The sequence below is a fragment of the Podarcis raffonei genome, chromosome 8 (assembly GCF_027172205.1).
Source record: "Podarcis raffonei isolate rPodRaf1 chromosome 8, rPodRaf1.pri, whole genome shotgun sequence".
Taxonomy (NCBI): Eukaryota; Metazoa; Chordata; class Lepidosauria; order Squamata; family Lacertidae; genus Podarcis; species Podarcis raffonei.
In genome coordinates, this window is record NC_070609.1 from 18,965,124 (window position 1) to 18,985,415 (window position 20,292).

Consider the following 20,292-nt stretch of genomic DNA (forward strand, 5'->3'; position numbering starts at 1 on the left):
TTACGAGTCTACCGCTCTTAACCACTACACCACACTGGAGGCGAGAGGTGCTGTTGCATTCAGGTCCAGCTTGTGGACTTCATATGGGCATCTGGTTGCCCACAGTGAGAACAGGATGTTGAACTAGATGGGCCTCTGGCCTGATCCTGCAGCACCTTCTTTTCTTCTTTCTCTCTTGCGGACCCCTTCCCCTTTCATGCTGTCGCAATGTGAGAAAAAGAGAGTGCTGGGCCTCCAGCCACCCTGCTGTTTAACACTCCCAGTCCACCTTGCTTCCTTTCAGTCCAGCTGGAAGCATCACAGCATTAAAAAAAACGGCACCAGTCACACCCTGCCGGCTCTGGCACCTTTTGTGCTGTTGATGTACCTGGATATGGGAATGGAGAATTGCGTTCTTTTCCCCTGTTGACCTTGCATTTGCTTGTATCATTTCATCCTAATATTAAATTTGATTTGTTGACTTTGCCTTACGTACTTGTTTTCAGTTGCGCCATGCATTTTTGAAGGATTTTTTTTAAAAAAATCACAAATAAATAAAAAGTAGCTGATGTCTCTTGTGAACTGCTTGGACACTGGGGGAAAGTGGCATATCCATTAAACGAATAAAGGCTTAAAAAAAGTTATTTGCCCCCCCCCACACCACTCAAACCTTTTAAGCCAGTGGCTACCACATCATCTTGTCTGGGGGTGGGGGAGAAGAGGAGGTGTGATTTTGGGAACTTGTGTGTGTCTGGGAACCACATGCAGGATTCCTGGGTTGTCTTTCCTAAGGGTCCTGAGCGCGTGGGGCGGTAAGAAGCAAGTCCAAGGTCTGAGGTTTCCACCTCCTCCTTCCTCGATCCTCCTCTCACTTTCCACTGGCCCCTCCTTCCCCACGTGGAACGAAGGGGGGGGGGAGGAAGAGAGGGGGAAAAACACCCGCCAGCCCCGCATCTTCACGCCAGTCTTAGCGCTTCTCCTTCCCAGCTGGGCTGTGCCGCATTCGCTCTTGGCTACGGATCGGACCCGCGAAGAGGAGCAGCTGCGTCACCGCATCGACCACCAACACCACCATGGCTACCCCCCCGACGCCCCTGCATGGTGAGATTCGCCCCCCTCCCACCTCCGGGGGAGACGGGGCAAGGACTGGGTGAGGGGGGCTTCCGAGCGGGGCACCCCACAAGCTCATCTAGTCCAGCCCCCCGCTTTGCCCAAGACTAGATACTGCGGGGCAGGAGGAAGCCTTCTTGGAAATCAGAGGCAATGAGTTTTCTGGGTCGGGGGGTAGTTTAGGTATTTGCCCGCCACATTACTATTTTTTGAGGTAGCCCGAGTTTTAGCCACCCGCTTCCTTCCAGAAGCAGAGAAAAATTGGAAGAGTGGGGCGCTGATGGGAGACCCCGCACAAAACCCACTCCTTTGCGCGTGCAAAAAAGGAAGCCCCGCTTGGTTCAAACGAGACTCGCTTCTCCGTGCAAAAACGAATCGGCAGATTTCATTTGAAGGAGCCGGGAATCCGGAGCTGCTGCTCCTGCTCCGGAATCGCTCCGGAGCTGACGGAAGAAATTCCGATTTGGGTGTCGAAAACTGCGCTAACCCTGTCTGCACTGAACTGCCCTGCTCCCTCCTTTCCCTGCAATTCCTTACATCAGGAGGGAGGAGGATGTGTGTGTGTGTGTGTGTGTGTGTTGCGGGGTGGAGTGGGGCGGGCAGCGCTTGTGCTTCTGCAACTTTGAGGCACCGGGGAGCAGCTGCGATGGGGAGACGGTCCCACGGAATGAACTCCGCGGGGGCTGCAGAACCATGCCCAGGAAACCTTGGCTGGCTTGGGGCTGTTGGCATTTTGTTGGGAGCCGGCAGGTGCTCCGTGTGCGAGCGAGCACCTTTTGCCCTGGCATTTCTCTCTGTGTGGCTGTTGCTTAACTGGAGACTGCGGAGGCAGGTGTGAAGCTGTTGCCTTCCTGCTTGCTTGCTTGCTTGCTTCCTTCCTTCCTTCCTCGCCACCCCTCCTCTTCTCCCCCCCCCCCGCAGAATTCCCCCGGGAGGAGTCGCTGCAGGGGCTAAATGTGTGGGCTCTGTGTGTGTGTTTGCAGTCACATAGCATGTTGCCCGGCTCACTGCAGTCCTGGGAAGCCTGAAGTCATCAGCTTCTGCAGCTGCTGTTTGACTGACAGCACGGGGAGGACCAGGATGCTGCCCAGCGGCAGCGGCGGCAGTCTCTGTGCATCAAGGGGGTTGGATGCTTGGATGGAATGTGCAACTTTGCAGAAGCAGGGATGCTGCGGTTGTTTTGATGGCGGGGGTTGGCAGCGGAGTGGGAGAGGGAGAGTTTGTGCAGAGCTCTGAATGCCCAGTCAGTTGTGCTTGTGTGCTGCGTACACAGTGTACATGCCCTGTTTACTTTTCCCGGCTTCGACAGTGTTGAGAGTTGCTTGTGGTGCAGAGGAGTGTGTGTGTGTGTGTGTGTGTGTGTGTGAGATTAATTCTTTGCAGAAATTGTTGTAGATGATATCACTCACATCTATGATGCTTCGCATCATGTCAGACTGTTTGTCCACCCAGTCTAGTAAACTGACCAGCAGCAGATCTCCAAGATCTCAGACAGAGGGTCCCCTGCCCCACTGCCTGACCCTTTTTAGCTGGTAATATTGGAATCCGAACTCAGGACCTTCTGAATGCAAAGCATTGGCTCCCTGCCTGAACTTTGGCCCCTCCAGCCCACACATGCTAAGATTCACTTCTTTGGACACAATGCCAAACCGTGGTTAGAGAACCTTTGCCATAGTTTCCCATGAAACCCCCACAGAGAAACCGTGCTGCGTGGACCAGAATCAGAAACCATGGTTTGTAAGGGGTTTTCAAACTACGATTTGCTGTAACTGTAGCTTGGCATGGCATCTGAATGGATGAATTGCAGTTACAGTTGCTGTTCCACCTCCAAGGGCTGGTACACCAAGAAAAGAGAGTGCTGAGCAGACAGAAAAAGGAAAGCAAGCGAGCCACTCTAAAACACGGTTTGCCTGCTGTACGTTTGAAAACACAAGCTGGTTGGGGATCTAAACGATGGCTGGCGCAAACCATGGTTTGGCATGGAGTCTGAAGAGACACAGCCTTCTTGACATCTCACTCTCCCTAATTTCCATCTATTACATTAATGTGCCTGGATAGCTCATTTAAATGGAGTATCCCCTCTATATAAAAGTTGTCTCGGTTAGGATGCGATTGTAGACAGGAGCAAAAACAGATGCTGTATCCTCTTGGCTTACTTGTATAAATGATGTTGTCCTGGGTGTGTTAGGGTGAATGCTTGAGCTGATTCTATGAATGCCATGTTACCACTGTGTGTGTGAATTTTCAGGCTAGGTGCAGATGGTGTGATTGTGTGTGTATGCTGTACCATCTGCTAGTTTTGTGTGCGTGCATGAATGGCATTTTCTCCTGGGTGTGTATGTTGTATTGAGTGGGTGTTTGCAAGAGGGTGAGATCTGCGATTCTGTGCATTTGAGTGCATGGCCATGGTATCTAGTTTGTCCTGTACATTTGGGGCCTGGTAGTGATGGATGTTCCTAGTTCCCATGAGGAATCAGGATTGCACTTGGCAGGTAAACATACATAGGAGTTAGCTGCTAAGGATGAGACAACAATTGACAATAGGGGCATGAATACATTCCATCTCCCCATCGAACACCCCACACCAAACACTCCATATGTCTGCCAGCCATGCTGTCACCTAGTGGTCACACATATGGTATTACATGTGCTGTGTGTGTACATGCATAAGGTTCTACTCAATTGAGTAGGGGGTAATAATAATAATAATAACAACAAATATTTTCTGGGTTGCCCCAGCCACCCCGGGCAGCTTCCAACACATAGAAAAACATAATAAAACATTAAACCTTCACAACCTCCCTATACAGGGCTGCCTTCAGGTGTCTTCTAAATGTTGTATAGGGTTGGAGCACCCTTAAGGAAACCTACAAGCCCCACTGCTGATTTCCTCCAATTTCAGCTAAATCATACCCCCTCAATAGATTTCTAAAAACAGAAGCTGAAATGGCCGTCGAAAAGGCTAAGGGGGACAGACTGTCTCCCTGCAATTGAAGCACTGCCTATTTTTGGACGATATGCCTGGATTTCTGGTTCTCCAGTTTTAGGACTCCTTTCCCTGATTCTTTTCATTACCAATCATCTTGGTTTTAAAACAAGAAAATGTTACCAGTACGTATCTTGTTTTATTGGTCTTAAAGCTTGCAACTGGATCAATGCAGTAGGCAGGGTCCATGGGGAATAGTTACTTCCAATCTTTGCAAACAACAACAACAACCCCCCGTATATACATCCCCCCCCCCGCAAATGTGAATAGTTATTCTGGAATATTTTGTGGACTGTGTTTTAAGTATTAAATTATGGTTTATGCTGAGTATTATCTGGCTCCCTAATCAAATCTAAGCTCTTTTCATTTGCTTGATCCAGTTTGTAGCTGTTAAGGCTGTTGCAGCTGTGGACATGCGCGGTTCGTAGTGATGTTGAGTGCTCAGCCATTGGGGTGACAGGCTGGTGGGGTCAAGAGCACAATATCTCTCCTTCTCCATACATTCATTTAACATGGGGGGGCATGTGCATAGAGCTAACTTAGAATGTGTAGATTGTTCACTGGAGGGTCTCTGTAGCCCTTGGGGAAGGACTGTGTCTAAGTGGTAGAGGATCTGCTTCAAATGCAGGAGGTCCCAGGTTCAGTCCCCAGCATTTCCAGGTAGAAGAGACTCCCTGCTTGAAGTCCTGGAGAGCTGCTGCCAGTCAGTATAGACCAGGGGTAGGCAACCTAAGGCCCGTGGGCTGGATGCAGCCCAATTGCCTTCTCAATCTGGCCCAAGGATGGTCCGGGAAGCAGCGTGTTTTTACATGAGTAGAATGTGTCCTTTGATTTAAAATGCATCTCCGGGTTATTTGTGGGGCCTGCCTGTTGTTTTTACATGAGTAGAAAGTGTGCTTTTATTTAAAATGCATCTCTGGGTTATTTATGGGGCATAGGAATTCATTCATTCCCCCCCCCCCCCAATTATAGTCCGGCCCACCACATGGTCTGGGGATGGTGGACCGGCCCATGGCTGAAAAAGGTTGCTGACCCCTGGGCTAGATGGACCAGTGGCCTCACTCTGTAGAAGACAGCTTCCTATCCCCCCCCCATGTGATCCAACAACCAGGGTACCTGCAGTTTCATAAATGGGATGTTCGCCAGGTACGAAGCAAGGGAAGAAGCCTCTGTTACACATAATGCTCAAAATGTGTGCAACCATCTCCCCTGTTTGAAGTGTGGTTGCAATACACTCTGTAAATGTGACCCTGTGGCAGGATATGTTGGTGAATAAGGCGTTGCTTGGGAGGGACTTTTGGACCAGCCGCCAGTCTGCAGGCGTTCTAGGAAAGGTGTACGTCTGTTTACTAGGGAAGGCGAGCATACAGGGTGTGCTTTTGTGTGTGTTCGTGCATGCATGCATGCATCCAGCAGTCTGCAACAGTTCCCCTCCTCCTCGTTGTGATGGAACTGCCCTCTCTGCCCAGGCCAAGGTGATGTGCTTTCCTGCACGCAGGCTGGGAAGTTGGAGGGAGTCAGGAAAGGTTATTGTTTGCTACATGCATCGATCCCAGCCACAGAAGGTTATGCGCCTGCTTAGTAACTCAGCTGCTCAGGGCCATTTGCAGTGGCAAACTTAAGTTTGTGTACTCTGCAGCAGTCAACAGGGAGAGCCAGACAATCGCAGCTCCTTGCCAAGCATGCTTGTATGATGGAAAAGTTTGCTGCATTCAGTGCTGGATTTATGTATATGCTAAACAAGCTATAGCTTAGGGCCCCACTCTCTTGGGGGCCCCAAAAAAATTTAAAGGAAAAAAACTGGATGTACATTTCCAAAATATAAGATAAAAAACAAATAAAATAAAACCTAGATACTGCAACAGTGTTTTGTGTTGTGTAGGCTCCTATGATGTAAGTAATGGGCCCCGCCTGCTAGCCTGCTCCCTAAAATATCACTGGTTTGCTCATTTCTATATCAGTTACTTTGATAAAATACATATTTTGTTATGTGCAAATGGCTTTAGATACTTATTAGGTCCATAAATCACCATATAGCATATATTCAACACAAGAAACAGCGACAATTTGTTGTTGACAAAGGACAGCTGGACATATAAAGGGCCCCATTACCTTCAGTAGCTCAGGGCGTCATCAAACCTAAATCCAGCCCTGGTTGCATTCATTCTTTAGATGTTTAGGTGTACGCTTACCGCAATTTGCTCAGGGCTAAAACAAATGTACCGGGCACAGTAGTCCCTAAATGGCTTGTGATAAGCACCTACCAGTTTCCCGAATGTGAGCACTGGCTGTTTGTTACTTACCTGCACATCTGTTTGCATTTTTCATGTATGCCCTGCTAGAATTGTGGTTGCTGTTTGTCCATTGGTAAAGTCCTCTCTCCACTCCCCACCCCAAACCAGTGAGTTAAATAAATACTGTATCCCCTTTTGGAACTCTTGCATTCCCAGGCTACCTATCCTTTGAAAATCACTTGTGTAACGTTTGAGAAAGCCTTTCCTCTCTCAGCCTCTAGGAGGAAGCTTCCCTTGCCAAGTCTGGATAGCCTGCAAAACCGTACAGCCATAGATTTACCCACTTATTCATTTATTTATTTGATTGATTGATTGATTGATATACTTCCCTTCATCAAAAGATCTCAGGGCAGCTCACAAGATAACAATACAAGCACAAAGAAATAGTTAAAACAGAAGCAACAAAATAACTTAGCCAGATGGGTGGGGTATAAATAATATAATCGTCGTCATCATCATTATTAATAACCCCACCTCGCACAAACACATTTTAAAGGCTGCAGAATATTACTCAGCCAAAGGCCTGGTTGAAGAGGAATGTTTTCGCCTGGTGCCTTAAAATATATATAATGAAGATGCCTCATGGACCTCCCTGGGGAGAGCATGCTACAAACGGGGAGCCGCTGCAGAAAAGGCCAATTCTTGTGTTGTTGCCAGCCTCAGAACCTCTCATAGAGGAGGTACACGAAAAAGGGCCTCAGATTTACTAGGGAAAACAGGTAGGAAGTAAATTCCATGTTAATTCAGATACCCACGGGTGCACTAACCTCCTTAGGGGATACTCTCTTGGGGTATTATTCACAGAATCACATGTATTGTTGGTTTTTAACCCAAGTTACTGAATGTGGAAACATTTAGGCTGCAGTCCTGGGCCCACTTACCTGGGAGTTGAACTCAGTAGGGTTTATTTCTGATTATAGGCTTGGAATGTGTAGGGCTGAACTGCTAGGTTTGTTTCTGCGGCCATCAATAGCCACTGAGCACATAATTTGAATCGGGTGGGGGGAGGGCATTCTCAGCCACCTTGATTTTGTGGTCAAACAGAGTGGTTTAAAGGATATTAAGGATTTCAGAAATCTGTGGTAGTTGATCATGAGGACATGTCTTGTGACACCAACAGAGACTTCCTCTGATATTTCTGCTGCTATTTTTCACCAGCAGAGAAACCTAAGAGCTGTCACTTATGTGTAGTGCTGGATGTTTGCATATTCATGAGAAGTGGTTGCTATTTGTGCCCGATGGAGAATTATTTGAGGTGAAAAGCTCCATTGTTTGCTGAAAGGCTCCTGACAAATAGAGGGACCTATTGGACAAGTGCACAAGTTTTTAAATATGTGACAGAACTCTTTGATTTGCCCGCTGAAGAGTTCTGTGTCACCTTGAAGCTTGAGTCCTCCTATGCACCTAGAGCCCAATCTCCCCAAATCTCCCCATAGCTGATCCTCTCCAGAACCTATCCAGTAACAACTGGCTGTCTTGCTCATACCATGATAAATGAGACAGTTCCTCCATCAAAGCTCTTGCCTGCCTATCCACAATTTTAAGGAGATACTACTTTGCAGAATAATATTGGTGACTCATAATTAATGTATTACTTCTCATTTGAAGTATTTTACAGTCCTTATCTCACTGAGCCTCATAAGAAGCCTGTAGGCTCCTGCTTTATTACTTCCATTTCAGAGATGGAGAAGTCAAGTTAAACCATAGGGAGTTGTCTAGGACCACCCTCTGAGCCCATTGACGACTTCGCATTAGAGTAACAGGCGAAACGAAATTCACACAAATTTGGAATTCATTAACACCTCCATATTCAGATTTGATTTTTTAAAAAAGTTCAGACAATCCAGTTTTGCTTCTGAAATTCAAATGATTATGATATTTAAAAGAACATGAACTAATTTTTGTAGGTGAGTTTTAAGGCAATATTAAGTATTCTTGCTAAAGTCAACATCTCTGCACCTTAAAAACTAAGTATCCAACAGTCTCCATAGCTGGGTGTAGTGAAAAACATTCTGATGGGCAGGTTTTATAAACAAATTCAGATTAGAATCTGCTGGAGACTAAAGTCCTCTCCAACATTTGCTTCTGATCTACAATGAACCTTTAAAGAGTATTTGCAATAGCAACAATAATAAGACTCATCATCACCACCCAAAGCTAGTTCCCATGCACAGGATAGACGTGACCAGAGCTTAATTTTTAAAGAGGGGCCAGACTAAAATATGGACTACACGGTTTCAAGCCTGCTTAACTGTCATGATTACAAACCAATAACTCTGGAACCATAATGTGAAGACACCTTGGGGCCTCCAAAAAGGGGGTTCTTTGCACTCTCACAAAACTGCAATTTCCAGAATCCTTTGGGGAAGCTACATTATTTACTGCTCAGTTTACATTTGTAGTGTGCAAATAGTGTCTGAAATCATACCACGACCCTGCCAACTTGGAACTCTTCTACTTAAGCCTAGATGGCAGGCTGAGTCACTGATGAGGGAAAGGCACTCTGCACATGCTTAGGGCCACTGATCTTAATTGCGTTTCTAGGGCCGAGCTCTGGCATTCTGAGAACAGGCTCTGTGACTTAATTACTGGAGCTGTCTAGCCCAGAATGAAACTACTTGTGGTCAACGCACCACTAATGCTTATCGTATTAGAGCAGATATTGTTGCCTATTAAGAGTTCCTGCCTCAGGCAGTTTTCAGATGCAGAAGTACCTTTCCAAACGCTCACAGTCCTTAACCTACCACCAACATTGTCCTGGACCCCTGCCCAGCAAGAATCTGCCAGCCAAAGAAATGCTGTTTTCCTTCAAGGACTTCTGAGGGGCTGGCTTGGAGCCACACACACCCCACCTCCACCTTCCAATCTCGAATCCCAAATTCTGAACAGGGTCAGCACTTTGAACAGAATTCCTAGGCATCTTCAGCACTGCAGAGCACCAGCCTCATAGGCTGCTTTGATTTTGGTGGGCAGGCGAGGACATCCAGGGCCTGATTGTGGCAGGAGGTGTTGTGGGGAGAAGGAGAGAGAAAGAAATGCTTCTCCATTTAATAAGCATCTCTGGGAAACGCCTCTCCCTTTATCTCTGCGGCTGCCCTGGTTATTGCTGTCTGCAGGGTGTTTCCCTGGCCTGCTTCCAGAACTTTCTGGGAAACCTGCTGACTCAGCGGTGGGGGAGCTTGACCCACACGCCAGCCTCCTGTCTGGCCCCCTGGATTCCTGGACAGGCCGCAGGGGCTACAGGAGGGGCAGAGGGAAGCAGGAAGGGTGAGAGATGGGACTCTTGGGAGCGCAAGAGGGGATCTGAGGACACGGGGGTCGTTTTCCAGCCCTCCACTGGCAGGGCTCTTGTGAGTTTAAAAAATGAGGGGTGCTTGTTTTGTGGTGGGGAGCAGGAGGAGCCCCAGCCAGGAAAGTTTCCTGCCGACAGCTGGCAAGGCGCCAGCTGCGTGGCTCCCCAAGCGAGCATCCTGTCTCCTCAGCTGCCCCCTCCTAGCCCTGGCAGCGGATTAAGACACTGCGCCCGGCTATGCGGTGTCCTGTCTCCATGGCAACTCCCCATCCCCTGCATTGGAGTTTGCATTATTCATCCGCAGTCCCTGCGCTGCAGCAGCAACCGCCCTCAATCTTGCATCAAGCACTTTGGAGCCCTCTCCCTACCTATATTCTGCAGATAGGTTTGGGCGGGGGGGGGAGGGGGGAGAGAGAGGGAATCACTTATGCAGGTGACCGGGACGGGTAGGGTGGGTTTGTTTAATAAGAGGTAGGGTCACTTGAAGCAGGCCTTTGCTCCCAATAACCCAGAATGATGGAGCCGAGATCTGCTCTTAGAGGAGGGGCATAGGTGGCGTTTTGACTTAGGGGGGCAGTGGGAGGGGGCACTTTTGAGAATGGGAGAAGGGAGCAAGTGAAAACCGGTATGCGTGTGTCTTGTTAACTCTCGATTTTAACGTCACTTCCAGCCGTAGCAGAGAAAGCTGCCTGCTGCCTGAAGTATAAATATATATCGGGAGAAGTTGCAGCAGCTGGTATTTTCTCTTTTTGTGTTGCTCTTAAAAGACATAGCAGCTCCATTTGGAAATCTGGGGCATATCAGGTATTGCACCAAAAGGGATGGATAGAGGGAGAGGTTGATGGTGCAGAGAATTGGGGAGGGTTTTTCTCCAGGGGGTGGGGTGGTCAAATGTCATTCTGTGTGTGAGGTGAGTGGCCTTTACAAAAAGGTGGAAGAAATGTCAGAGTGGGCAGGTGTGCATATTTGTGTAGCTGGGTTATCTTTGGCTATGCAGATGATTTTTTAAAAAATGTATTAATTTATCCCACTTTTTCCTCGAAGGAGCTCAAGACGGCCCAGGTGCTTCTTTTCCCTCCCTGTTCCACCCTCACAACAACCCTGTGACGTAGGCTGGGCTGAGAGACAGTGACTCACTAAAGCTCCCCCAGGGGCTTTGAATTCCAATTTCCCAGATCCTAGTCCAACACTCTAACCATTGCACCACACTGTCTTCCCAAGGATTTTCTCAAGTTGTGGGGAGTTTGACCCCTGTATGGGTTGCAAGAAGCTGGAGGATATGGGAGAGCTGCATCAATCTGCCTTTCCTGCAAATATGGCTGAAATTATATCAAGCGGCCAAGACACCATTGGTGGTGAGGAGAATGAACACCGTCCCAATGTGATGTGTCTAGACCTCTGCTGGCCAAACACCTGTGGGATGTCATGTTCGCTGGACATGTGTTTGAAGTCATAACCTCTGGCCTAGAACCTCTTCCACTGAAGCCTAGATGGATGGCTGTATGTAATTAGTTACTGGTGAGGGAAAGGCACTCTGTATATGCCCAGAGTCACTCTTGATGGTGTTCTTTGTTCTATGGCCCGGGCATTCTGAAAATGGCCTCTGTGGCCAATCGCTGGTGCAACTTAGATTTGCCCTCTATGTGGAATGTGATCCCACCCCACCCCCCACAAGTCAGAAACGTGGCAATATTTCAAGTTGCAAAGAGCTGTCAACGATGTTCCTCACAGGCAGAGAGGTGTCCCCCATCACCTGCTGGTAAATCCTTTTAACTGGCAATAGCAGGGATTGATCCTGTGGCCTTCTGCTTTCAATGCAGGTGCCCTGACACCAAGTTAAAAGGATCCACCATTGCCTGTAAGCACCCCAGACTCCCTGATAAGTCAGTGTCATTCTGTCCTGTCTCGACAGTACTGCTTGCATCATTATTAGGGCACGTCTACACTGCAAAATTAAAACCAGTTTTACTCTCCAGGTCTCTTCTGAAGGATCATGGGAACTGGCATTTTTGGAAGGTACTGGGAAGTTTGCGTTAAGAGAGACCAGACCCTTCACCAGAACAAGAGTTCACAGAGTTCCTTAGTTGGGAACTTCAGCCACTAAAGAGGTTTAGAAACTGGTTTGAGTATATAGGCTCTGCATACCCAGAACACCAAAGGGCAGGAACCTATAAGGGCCTTCATGATCCACTGAAAGTAAGATTAGATTAGATGGCAGGTTGCAGTACTGTTGGATCTCCCATCTTTGCCTTCTTCAAGGGACCACTTGCACAACAAGCAAAACGCTTTCTGTACCATTCAAGAAAGAGGTACAGTGGTACCTCGCAAGACGAAATTAATTCGTTCCGCGAGTTTTTTCTTCTTGCGAGTTTTTTGTCTTGCGAAGCACAGTTTCCCATAGGAATGCATTGAAAATCAATCAATGCGTTCCTATGGAAACCGCCTTCAGACCAGGTCTGCCTTCAGACCAGACAGTCTGTCCCCCGACCTCTTCTGAAGGCTGGGGGGGGGGACAAGGGCTTTTCTTCCCACCGCCAGCCTTCAGAAGGCTGTTCTGAAGGCTGGTGGTGGGAAGAAAAGCCCTTCTCCCCACCTCCCACCCCGCAAGCTCCGGGGACAGGAGGGCTTTGCTGCCGACCGCCAGCATTTTAAAATCGCCCTGGGACAGCGGAGACTTCTCCGCTGTCCCGGGGGCTTTTAAAATGCTGGCGGGCGGCAGCGAAGGCTTCGCTGCCGCCCGCCAGCATTTTAAGATCACCCGGGACAGCGGAGAAGTCTCCGCTGTCCCGGGGGCTTTTAAAATGCTGGGGGTCGGCAGCGAAGGCTTCTTGCGAAGCAAGCCCATAGGGAAATTCGTCTGGCGAAGCACCTCGAAAAACGGAAAACTCTTTCTTCTTGCGAGTTTTCCGTCTTGCGAGGCATTCGTCTTGCGAGGTACCACTGTACTCTTTTGCAAGATTTATTTCCCTCCAGTTGCACACCTTTTGGGGGAATGCACAAGACCAGAACCACATTCCCAGCTCAGAGGCAGCACCCAGAATTGCATTGTTAAAAGATGCTACCCAATGTGGTCCAAGACTACTGCTTGGAGAACTAGGGCCTGCTCTTCCATTAGATGCCATGATATAGTCTGAAGGAATGCCTTACTGAAGCTAGACAGGTCCAAGTTTGGTTCATTTCTGGAAGGGTGACGCCTTGGGTTCAATAACGGAAGAAACACAATACATCATTGTAAGGAAATAAACACAAATAAATAAATTTAGGAAGATTAAGGCAGTTGCCTCAAATTGTAGGCAATACTAAAGGATGTCAAACTGCCAGCTATTCACATTTTTTTTTTACCATGGGGAGGGGACACCGTTTGAATTTTCCAATCAGGTATCAAAACATCTTGGGATCAGAAGCAAAACACTCCCAACCAGAGTTGCTATATATACATGCAGAGGCAGGCACTTAATGGTGAATTCTTAGAAAAATGTGTTCTTCATTCTACAATGGCAGAAATCCCATCCTGGTCTGGAAGCAGCGATAGGTGTCAATTCACACCTGTTATCTTTAAAAGGTTGAAAGCAGCTGCAGTTGCTGTGCCTCTCAACCCACTGCCCATTGGTCCCACTACCTCCCCTCCTTTCGCACTTACTGTATCAAGGACAACTTATAGCTTTGTTGAATAACAGGTAGGGTAGAAGAGCTTAGTGAGTGGAGGACCATGGTCAAAAACCCAGCTATTATATAATCACTCATTGCTTTAGATCTTGTGAAGTTAGAAGAACGATACCTGGCAATCCTATTTGAACCCACTCATGGCACGCTCAAATCCTGTCTTGATCTACACAAGGCAGTAAAGCAGATTAGTTGTTAACACCACCAAGGAGAGCTCCTAGGAGGCAATTTGCTCCAACAGCACCAAGGAGAGCTCCCAGTGACAAGGTGTGGAAGAGGCCCTTTGAGATTCTTTCTCCAGTCCACTCCTTTTTGAAGAACCAGAACAGGGCACCTCTGGCCAAAGGAGCAAATGCACTCCTCTAAGCCTCTTTCTCTGGTCCTTGGGACTCTCCCCATGCTACACCCTCTCTCCAGGACACCCCTCACCAGCCCTACTTTGCACCTTCCTTGGATGCTTTTGCCTGTCTGGAATTTGTCCTTAAGCTCTGATCATGCCTCTTTCTTGCCTGGATGAAAGAGAAGAGTGTGTGCATGTGCGTATAGGAAGTAGTCTGCTATACCAAGGTAACATGTACATTCATGGCTCCACCCACGTTTGCCTCTGGCCCCTCCTCCTACTGTCCCGAAAGCCAATGAGACCTTTGGCCTGAAAAATGTTCCCAAGCCCTGAACTAGGTTGAGGTAGTGTGGGAGTCAGTTTGTTCCTCAAGCCCAGGGCAAATTGCTTGTGAGAGTCCTGGTTCTGGTTCTATGACACCTGATTTAGATGTAGCGATGACCACCAAGCTTGATGGTGATCAAAGAGGATTAGACAAATTCATGGACGGTGAGGCCATCAGTGTCTACTAGACATTCTGGCTATGTTCTGCATCTACTGCTAGAGGCAGCATGCTGAGAACCACAAGTAGGGAGAGGGCTACTACATTCATGTCCTGCTTCTCACAGGCATCTGGTTGGGCACTGTGAGAACAGGATGCTGGACTAAATGGGCCTTTGGCCTGACCCAGCACGTCACTTCTTATGTGGGCTCCTGCCTGGTAGCTTTGGGTTTCAGTACCTTCTTAAGCACCAGCCAGGAACCTGGTGCAGCTCCTTGAGCAGTGATGCTGTAGCCTCCAACTCAGTGTCCTGGTCGCTGCTGGACTCTCACTTCATGGCACATCCTGTATCAAATGGTTTGAAGGGAACCAGTGACTTCAGATTCACCAGATTGTGCTCTCTAAACTGAGAAATGTAGAAGGATCGTCATGGAAGGCTTAGAGGATGCTTAGAAGAAGGTAGGCAATAACTTTTAGCATCTCTCTCAAATAAGAACAGGACAGCAACAGGAAATGCATGGCAATACCCAGGTACAACTAAGCCCCAGCGCCACCTAGTGACTAATGAGTATAATGACACTATCCATATAGTGCAGGATAGTGCAGGAATGAACTATACAACATTTATTTAAGCCATTGTTTTGTAGTGAACCCTATTGGGTATGACATTACCCAAGATAATGATTTACCAGCCAATGAAATGAAATGCGCAATAGGCCTGGTTGCTCACTGTACTCTCACTCTCTGTTTTCTCCCCAGATAACAGCAGCCACATGGACCCCTTCACCTATGGTGAGTAATGTTGTAGAAATGCAGCACAGTCGTTGGGTCTGAGGGATGTGTCATACCCAAAGTAGACCCACTGAAATTACTGAGCATGGCTAACTTGGGTCCACTATTCTCAACGGGGTCTGCTCTGAGAAGAATTTACCTGGAGATCCTTTTGCCCCACACAAGAAGGAAGAGATATTGTAGGGAGTTGGCTGCCCCTCAGGGGTCCCTTCCAAGTCTAGGTGGGGGTGTTAAGATGTTGGGGTGCAAGGGTGGTGGTGACTGGGTTTTACAGGGAGAGGCAGGGCATGTCTCTGGGTGGCAGATACAGCATCTAAGGCATCTTGGTTTGGGTGCTTGGGTGACTATGAGCATCGTACATTCTGACCGGCTCCATTACCCTTCCAGACTATGATACGCTGCGCACAGTGGGACTGGTCTTGGCCATCGTCATGTTTGTGCTGGGAATCTTGATAGCACTGAGTGAGTCACTTCTTTTTTTATTGATGTATGCTTCCTTTATGCCTCTCTTGGCTCCTACACTGGCCTCCCTGTCTGGTTCCCTCAGCTCCCAGTTCTGATATTTTACTTGGGTCCAATATGTGCCCTATTCTGCAGACAAACCACCCAAATGCAGATACCTGTATCAGCCAAAGGAATCTGGTCTTCCTTCCTTCCTTCCTTCCTTCCTTCCTTCCTGTCTATAAGGTTCTAGTCCTTAAAGTTGCTCAACAAATAAAATGCAGAAGTAACGTCTCAGGAAACTTTTGATGCCAGAGGTACCAGGGGATTAGGGGCCCACAACAGCTCTCTGCTCATTCCCTCCAGTGACAAGTAGAAGTAACATAACTGAGATGCCACAGTGATGCAGTGGCTAGCACGTTGAACTTTGACCAACATCCATATCCCTGTTCCGCCACAAAGCTCACTGGTTGATTTTGTACCAGTCATGGGAAGGTACCTTATATCAAGTCAAGACTCTTATGCATTCCAGTCCAGGGTTGTCTCCCTTGGCTGGAAGCAGCTCTCCCAAAACTCATGGAGATGTCTTTCCCATCTCCTGTTACTTGATCTTTTAAAGTAGATATGCTGGAGATTGAATGTTGGGACCTTCAGTCATCAAGGCATGAGCTGTTCCACTGAACCAATGGTGTTGGTCCTTGTCATGGCCCTTCCCTCAGCTTAACATAACTCACAGGGTTGTTGTTGTGTGGTGAATCCCCAGCAATGCTCTAAGCTTCATGGAAGAAGGGTGGGGCACACATGATAGGTAGATAAAAGAATGTAACATAAGCAAATTTAGTCATATTCTGCATCATGCTTATACATAACAACATAAGAAGAGCTTTGCTGGATCAGACCAAAGGTCCAACAACCTGTTCTCACAATGGCCAACTATGGGAAACCTGCTTTCGGGACACGAATGCAAATAATTCTGCTTTTCTGGACACTTATTATTTTCATCCCAGAGCATAGACAACCTTATCCATTGTGAGATACAGAAATGCAAGATACAGCTGCATGCGATGGGCCTGGAGCAGTGACTTCTCAACTTCCAGGGCAAATAGCAGCTTCAGGGGGGTTTCATTGGAAGGGAAAGGGTTAACCAAGCGATCTCCCTGGTATATGTGGAAGGTGTATATATACATTTGTCACTGAGGCCATCCAGAGGAGCTCTGTTAGTTACAGACCCCGACTGGCCTTAGCTAGATGTCAGTCATTTAGTTTCTCCTCTAGGAGCGATTGAGGAAGATCGTTTTAGGCTGACAGGCCTTTGCAGCCATTAAAAACATTATTGATTAGCCAATCACCTTAATGATTATTTTGTACTGTATTTAAATAGCGTTTTACGTTTTATTGTTGAGCAATAACCTTATATTTTATGACACAGCTGTAATCTTTTCATAAACAAACAAAATATGAAAAGGAAAATACTTTTTAATAGCAGCTTGTTAAGGACCTGTGTGACCTTTCAGGACTGTGCTGAATATTGAGGTGGCAGTGGAAAGAGTGGAGGAAGGAAGGAAACTGGGATAATGAGAGGAGAAGAGTTAATTGCCTTGCTAAAGCCCCTATTAGGTTTATCTAGACAAGGTGATAGATGGTGGGAGGGGTGGGGGGGCTGACGCATGCTGTAAAGTTAACAAGCTAGTTTGCCTACATTGTGCACAGATCTTTCAGGCATGAAAAAGAGTGCCCTTCCCCTTTCTCATTATCAAGACACTCACCCACCTTTCATTATAGAGCTACAAAATGCCCAAGTTCAGCTCATCTGAATGCTCCAGTCCTAAATCAGAGCCACATTTCACTACAAAGTACAGCTGAGGCCCGTGGGTCTACCATGTGTAGGGGGGTCCTTTCCTCCACTCTAGACCATGCTATACTCATGCTGAGAGCTCTGAACAGCACTACATGGCTCCTCTTCCAGCTGGGAAGCAGCCCTGAATAATAGGGTGAGGTTACGCTGCAACGTTTTGTTACAGGCCCCAGTAGTATTTTTATTTATTTATGAATGACACTTGGTCGCACCAGATAGCAAGACAGGATCGTTGTCGCAGCCTCCCAGCCCTTCCTTTCCACTCATACTTTGCTCTCTCTCTTTCCCCCCTGCTGCAGGTAAAAAGTTCAAGTGCAAAAAATCTGACCCCAGGTAGGTGCTTCCTGACCACCTTCTCTCTTGTCTTCACCCCTGAGCTGAACTCCGGCAACACCCCCCACCTGACCTCCCTCCTCCTCAAACGTTGTGCCCTTCATCCCTATTCACTTGTTCCCTTTTCTGTGTCTTCATCTCTGCAGCCTGTCGGACCCCAGGGCATCGGGCAAGACTCCTAGTAAGTGTGACGTGGCCTTGGGAGGGAGGGAGGGAGGCACAGGGCAAGTTTGTGTGTGTAGGGCCTGTTTGTGTGTGTAGCCTTGTGCAAACCTAGCAGGGAACACAACCTCTCTCTCTATTTTCAATCTACTTAAAAGCAGACCAGGGGTCAGTGGTGGCTGGTGCATTGGGACTGGTAGGATAGGCAGTACGGAGGCCAACAGTAGGGGGCGCCAGAGACACCAATAGGTGAAGCCAGAGCCAATGACAAGCGAAGCAAACTAATTCTCATTTTATCCTCATCCTCTTCCCTGTTGAGTTCTACAAATGCAACACTGAGACCATACCTTCCAGCACAGCATGGCCTGAATCTGGGACGCCATCTTCTGGGTCTCCAGCGAGTCACGTGACCTGCGTGAGATTGCAGCCCCCCCCAAAGAACTGTTTTCAGGCACAGCACCCAAAAACATGAGTTTTGGGGTGCCTTGAAATGCAAATTCTGTGCGCCGTGCCCCAAAATGGTGCAGCCTGAAATAGTGTGAGATCATGACAGCGATTTTGGCCACTGTCCTCTCGTAAGAAGAAAAGGGATGTCCTCTTTTTTTCCAGGGCAGTTGATGGGTATGTGAGACTAAGGAGGAGGAAGCTGACGGCCAGAGCCCTTCCCTGCACCCCGGACTGGGTGCTAAGACAGGCAGAAGGGGGCTGTCTGAGGGGCAGGCTGAGGTTGGCGGGGCAGTGCCTCATATGTATGCCCTAACAGACCAGCCTCCACTGCCAGGGGTCCACCTGAACCGCCATATTTTACCCATAAGAGAGGTCACGTTTATTAGACATTCATTCTGATTTCTTCCCAGAGAGGTTAGACGTTGCTTCAAAAGCAGCCATTACCTCAGTTTCCAGCGCATCCCTTTCCTTACTGCAAAAATAAATTAATAAAAATAAATATTTTGGGGGGAGGGGGAATGGGCCCTGTTGCACAAGAGGGCCGAATCCACTTCAATGGTGCAAGCTGGATTTGCCAGGATACGGTCGGACCCCCGTAAGAACAGCTACCGCCTCAAAGTGCCCAGGGTGTTTTGCCGAGGTGAAAACAGCCCCCCCCCACGATCTGTGTTTGCGCACATGCGAAGGTGCCTGCTTCTCTGCCCCCTTCACCTTCTCCTTACGGAGGCATTGAGGAAATTGAGAGAGGGAGGGCGGCTTGAAGCTCCCACACCTGAGGTAACCTCCCGCCCACCTTCCGTTACCATGGAGTTTGCTGACGTCGGAGGGGATGCTGAGGACTCTATGGTGACGCCATGGCAACGGAGAGCACGATTCCTGCAGCAGCTGGGAAGCCTACAGGGAGACATTGTTTGCCAGGGCTCCCGAATGCTAGGATTCGCTTCTCTCCATCTTGCCACGGCCACTGCCACTCTTCTCTCAAACTCTCCCTCTCTCCTCCTTCTTCTTCTCTCTTCCAGCTCCAGCCGGTGGTGTGTAGGTGCCCTCGCCAATCTCTGCTGCTCCCGACTGGCTGGGGGATGAACTGCGCCCAGGAACATTTCTCCTGAGACCTTGGCACCTTGGCACCGACTGCCCGGGAGGGGGAGGGGCTCTCCGTTCTATCCTCAACAAGGGAGGGGCAATTTTATAACCAGTTAGCTCTTGCGCTTCCATTGCATGACGGGGGCGGGCACCTGGGCAGGGTTGGGGGCGCTACACAGGCCATGAGGTAGCAAAGTCCCTCTGCCTGTCTATTTCAGCTGGCACCCACCCCGCTGGGGGCTGGTTCCCATAACCCCCAAAACAGGGTCCCTTTAAACTGCAATAACGCTGCCTGCTGCCACCCTCTGGGAAACACCCCCCATGCCACGCCACCCCCCCCAGCGATGCCCCCTTGCTTCTGGGCATATTAACCCCCCCATAGCTGCTGCTGCTTTGCTTTCTGTGCCTCCCGCTACGCTGTGAGAAAAAAAGAAGTCCAATGACCACGATAGCCACAAGGGGGATGGGATTCTACCCAAGAGCCAATCTGCCCCAGTGCTAGAAACCAGGACGCTTTTTTTTGGGTGGGGTGGTGGAGTTGGGCCACCTGTGAAGCCAAGGATAGGGCCAGCCGAAGGAATAAAAAGGAGCGAGGGAGGGCTTGCTTTTGTGGCATACACTCCACTTCCCCCAGGGGGCGCTGCTCACAGCTTCTCCTTGCTGTACCATCCACATCTCCGTGTCTCTCATCCAAGCATGGAGCAAACTTTGACCAATCAATAAACGTGGGTTGTTTTTTTCTAACTAGACTCGCTTGCTTCGTTTTGTTTGTTGGTACCCTAACGGGCTCAAAAGTTCAATCTCACCACTGGGTAGCTCAGTGGGTTAGAGCATGGTGCCGATAACGCCAAGGTTGCAGGTTCGATTCCCCGTGTGGGACAAATGCATATTCCTGCATTGCAGGGGGTTAGACTTGGATGATCCTCAGGGTCCTTCCCAACTCTACAAGTCTATGATTCTAAGCTGTCTTGGGATCTGCAATTCTGAGCTTGCTGCATAAGTGGCAGGAGTTGGGCTCTAAAAGAGCTGAGCTC

At 48.5% G+C, this 20,292-nt stretch overlaps 1 protein-coding gene across 1 annotated transcript; it reads left to right on the forward strand.

The window, feature by feature from the left end:
• The first annotated feature begins 883 nt into the window (after nucleotides 1–883).
• Nucleotides 884–20,002, forward strand: LOC128418570 (FXYD domain-containing ion transport regulator 7-like). Its single transcript, XM_053398367.1, has 6 exons — nucleotides 884–1,080; nucleotides 14,905–14,937; nucleotides 15,325–15,399; nucleotides 17,533–17,566; nucleotides 17,713–17,747; nucleotides 19,195–20,002. Exons 1-6 carry the CDS (start codon nucleotides 1,053–1,055, stop codon nucleotides 19,212–19,214), a joined length of 225 nt encoding a protein of 74 aa, XP_053254342.1. The 5' UTR covers nucleotides 884–1,052; the 3' UTR covers nucleotides 19,215–20,002.
• The last annotated feature ends 290 nt before the right edge of the window (nucleotides 20,003–20,292 follow it).